Genomic DNA, 4,631 nt, shown 5'->3' on the forward strand with positions numbered 1-4,631 from the left:
GTATGTATGTATGTATGTATGTATGTATGTATGTATGTATGTATGTATGTATGTATGTATGTATGTATGTATGTATGTATGTCTGTATGTATGTATGTATGTATGTATGTATGTATGTATGTATGATGTATGTATGTATGTATGTATGTATGTATGTGTGTGTGTGTGTGTGTATATATGCATGTATATATATATATAAAATCAGTTCAAACGAGTAATAAATAGGACAACACCAGTCCGCTGAAACGAATAATAAGTAGGCCAACACCAGTTCGCTGCATCTCGTACTATATATTTGCAAGTTAGTATATTTGAATTATGCGTGGCAGTTTTCGAAGAGATAATGATTGCACACATTGTCAGTTTTGTTCGATGCCATAGATGCGATGATGCGTTGTGTGATCATCACCACCACATATGTGATAGTACACCCAACTAGTAGCAAGTCTAACATTGGGGATGTGCACAAGGGTACTGAGTACAGGGCAACGTATGTACTACGTGCAATAGCGCTATATATGTCTGCTACATGTATATGCGCATATTTATTTGTGCGGAAAGCGATTGCGAACTTTATCAGCATTGTTTGAAAGCGTAGATGCGATGGTGGATAATATGAGCGGTACTGTCCAGCGAAGGCTGTTTGACAACAACATGCACACCATCCTCTTCCTCTGGGCCTCTCCGTTTGGACGAGGCGAATCCTTGAGATTACATTCTCCCAATGCGCTTACAATAGACACAATCCTAATACTGACCACAATTGGAAATTTGGATGTGATCTATATATACATGTGTGCCATTTTTATATATAAATATGTGTGGCATTTTTGTGTTTGCGCCCCATGTATACATTAAGAGAGGGAGCGAAAAGGATGTGCCCAAATTCTGATTTGTTTCCAACTTATCCCTACCAAGCTACACACTAATTATAGCCTTCTTTCGATACATCTGCAAATAGCCATGGTGAGCCATCCGCAGCAGACATGCGTGGAAACGCCAGCGAAGCTCTAGAGAAATATACACACCCGTTTCTCAACCAAACCAATAACGAATGCCGCATATACCAGTCACTATAGATTGTCATAACAGAGCTTAATTTTGTGATTATTAACAATACAGAGACACACATGAAGCGATAAACACTGGCAGGCACGCACTGTGGCTTAACTGATAGAACCCCACATAGGCTCGGTATACACCAACATTCATGAGGTCTTTGGCAAATGCCCACACTCTCGAGATACGTGAACTGTGACATAACAGTACACTATCAAGACCACGCCAAAAACCTATGTATATATTGAATACATACCTTCGCATCAAGTGTGAAAGGCTGCACAGCCACCTTGGAGGAGAGGTACAGCTCTTGTGTTTGCAGTTGCAGGTTCTTGTCGTGTTTCTTCAGGATCTTTCGGAATCCTGTGGAATTTAGGCTCACAAATTCCTGCAGGATTCCGATCTCGTTCAAGAATGCCTTGAACGATGCGATGAGTGTTTCCGTGGCCATCTTGTTCTTCTGTAGGGCTTTAGTATAGACCGCACTCCGGCGCTTTAGTCGCTCCAATCTGTCTTTCAGCTCGGCTACTTTTCTGAGGTAGAAGGCCGTGACCTGTGCACCAGACAGATATCAAGCATATATAGTCGATGACAAATCTCACCTATGGTCCATCTAGAAAGTAAAACATATAGTGTAGTCTAAAGGCATCACGCAGAGGATAGTAACCCAGTCAAAATGAAAAACCTAGTCCATGTTTCCGAGGATGACTTTCTAGTAGCAATAAAACATGGCAGGAGTTGTGAGTAATATGTTATAAGTAGTGTTTCCTACCTTTTCCAGGTCCCGATCAAGTTCGAAAAAGAAGGGACTGGGCTCTGCTCTGGGATTGTTTTTGATGACCTTCTTCAGATGTTTGTAGTTGAGATAATGCCTGGTTTCACGGCGAACGCAACAGAGATTAGAAGACGTTTCATACGTATACAATCACCCCCTACACTTTTAAACGGAGCCTTAGCACTTCAATCATAGCCATGAACTAGCATGCACAGCCAGTTGGCATATCAAATGATAATTACTACGGAAGTAGGATATTCATACTTTCCCAAAAGGCTATAAAAGACAATCGTGCGTGTTGATAGTTGCAATCGATACCAACTGCACCAAAAACCGCACATACCTCGACCAAGGAGGATAGGACTCCGTGAGCAAACGCTTGCCGAATTTCATGGCGGCGACAGGTAGTTAAGCCCTAAACTTTGAATGTGTCGCATATGCGTGTACGGAAGTAAGTCACATATGCATGTGTATGGATTAATGTGGTAACTAGATGACCGTGGTCAAAATGGTATCAACTATGTATCAGCTATTTTTATTTATATAAATACAAACTAGCACTACTGTGCAATGGGCGAGAATCGAGAGATGGCTGTCTGATTGCCGCGTAAAATATTGTGCTGCTATTTATTTTTATTACTATTTCTTAATTATGTGAAATATCCCCCACAGGGGCCCCCCGTCTCACAGTCTCATAGTGATCGCCCTGACCCACTCCCCACCACCAGAGTGGCCCAGTCCATATGTAGCCTCCTAAAAAAAAGTATGTACATAGGGCTGATTTTTGTCCAAAAAAAAACGATGGGTTGAAAAAGGTAGCTGATTTAAAATAAAGCCAGATAATAGAAAGGGGTCTTTCCAGGCCTATCAAAAATCGAATTTCTAGCTTTATTTAGCCAGTTAAATAGCATACTCTTGCTTAAATGACTAATGACTAATGATACCTGAAAACTTCAAAACTGAATATGAACTAATAATAATCAACTGGGCTGGTCAGTGGTTAGTGAGGTTATTAGTGGTCGGTGGTCCCTGGTCCCTGGTCCCTCTACTCTATTCTACTAGTAGTACATAGGCCACTCTGGGCCCTGAGCCCCTGGGCCTGGGTCGGGGCGCGAGGCCTAGCTAAACACATCCAGTGTGTTTTACATACCACATACTTACTGCAACCATGTGAGGTTTCAGAATTCAGTCACGAAGAGCGGAACGAAATTTGAAATTTCAGATTAGGATCAATAGTCCGGGTAACTCTTGAGTTGAGGCTTTTAAATAAACTAATAAAGCTGTTCTTCTGTCTTTTGAGTAAAATCCGAAGTCCACTCTAGAGGAGTGAGTGGTAAGTTCACAGTGAAGTTGTGATTTATCATGTTCATGTGCATCCATATGATATATATATATACAGTTCACTACTACTTTCGAGATCGTTTTCTGTTTTACTGTTTCCGCATGAAAGGTGTGAAATTGAAAGTGATAAAGTGTACCGGACTGTGAATGTCGTAATTAATAGCAACATGAGGACCAAATTGAATTCGAATAACTTTGGACTGTCTAATGACAGATAATCCTATGGCTCCGAGGAGTGAACAATGTTAATGTTCATCGTTTCATGGAGACCCGCCGAGTCAAGAGAAGTGTTCTGTTTATTTATTGTTTTTTTAAATGTTTTCCATCCCGAGAGACCTCACTGCGAGTTTGCGATTACGTGACACGGTGACCGAGACAAACACGACACTGCGGCCTGCGCGCCAAAAAAAAGGTTGTTCTTTTTCGAGCGCCACTAAATTCAAAGTCCGGCCTGTGACGTATGATACTTGGGTCCACTCATTAATCCGATTGGCCGAATACTTATGTGGCAACCTCGTTGACCTCTTAATAGCCTCTAAATAGGCCTCTAGAGAGAACCCTCTGTCCAATAGAATCTACTCTACAGTCCATCCAGCCAAAACGTATGTATTGAAATTTGAAAGTGTATTGCGGCATGTTAGACCGTCAAAACATTTTTTTCAAAAAAGGTTCTTTGGGGTGATACTGTCATGGTGAGATGATGAGATGATGAGGTGCACGTTCTATTAAAAGAGTGATAGCAGCGCCACATGTTTCAATGGTACAAGTGTTATTCAACAACTCTAGTAAAATAGATTGGTACGATAAGGTCATCATGGACGAACACGAACAAGGCGCTTCTAAGGCAGGCCCAACCAGACAGCAGTTAGTGGATGAAGCTTTTGCCAAGTCGTACACCAAAAAAAACCCAGCAAATGGTCAGAAAGTAGGTGAATTGTACTTTGCTTGTCGCTATACTCGTACGATTAAGTTCCCTATTCATATAAAACTGTTGTCGACTTATTATAAAGGTTGCAAAGGTAAAGAGATACGCGAAGCCTGGGATGTATAGTAGGGCATTAGTGCATATTTTGTTGACGACTGGAGGTGAGAAAGCAATGTATACGCGAAAAAGATACTTGTTTACAATACTTTTAAATCAACAGATTGGGGAATTTGATAGACAGCTGTGCAAAATGAGGACAATTACTGTCGATGGTCTAATACACAGATATAAATACCCCATATACATATATAATATATATATATATTGTATGTATAAGCGTGTGTGTGCGTGGGCGGGTGGATGGGTGTGTGCGTGTATATGTGTGCATACTTGTATCTATGTATATACGTATTTATGTATTTTTGTGTGTATGCATATATATATATATATATATAAGTGTGTGTGTTGTTTGTGTGTACACGTGTATGTATGTATGTATGTATGTATGTATGTATATGTATATGTATATGC

General features: G+C 40.6%; 2 protein-coding genes across 2 annotated transcripts in view; one reads left to right on the top strand and one right to left on the bottom strand.

The window, feature by feature from the left end:
* SARC_00057 (hypothetical protein) overlaps window positions 1-2,309 on the bottom strand; it is a gene marked incomplete at its 3' end in the record, with an annotated part of 4,485 nt that extends 2,176 nt beyond the window's left edge. The window contains exons 1-3 of the mRNA XM_014306227.1: window positions 2,178-2,309; window positions 1,832-1,931; window positions 1,316-1,612 (exon numbers count right to left, since the gene is read on the bottom strand). Coding sequence (XP_014161702.1) covers window positions 1,316-1,612; window positions 1,832-1,931; window positions 2,178-2,227 — 447 coding nt within the window. The 5' untranslated portion in view covers window positions 2,228-2,309. The remainder of the gene's footprint in view (window positions 1-1,315; window positions 1,613-1,831; window positions 1,932-2,177) is intronic.
* A 1,623-nt stretch (window positions 2,310-3,932) lies between these two features.
* SARC_00058 (hypothetical protein) overlaps window positions 3,933-4,631 on the top strand; it is a gene marked incomplete at its 5' end in the record, with an annotated part of 3,745 nt that continues 3,046 nt past the window's right edge. The window contains one exon of the mRNA XM_014306228.1: window positions 3,933-4,100. Within this exon, the coding sequence (XP_014161703.1) occupies window positions 3,933-4,100 (168 nt within the window). The remainder of the gene's footprint in view (window positions 4,101-4,631) is intronic.

This window comes from Sphaeroforma arctica, assembly GCF_001186125.1.
Source record: "Sphaeroforma arctica JP610 unplaced genomic scaffold supercont1.2, whole genome shotgun sequence".
Classification (NCBI taxonomy): domain Eukaryota; class Ichthyosporea; order Ichthyophonida; genus Sphaeroforma; species Sphaeroforma arctica.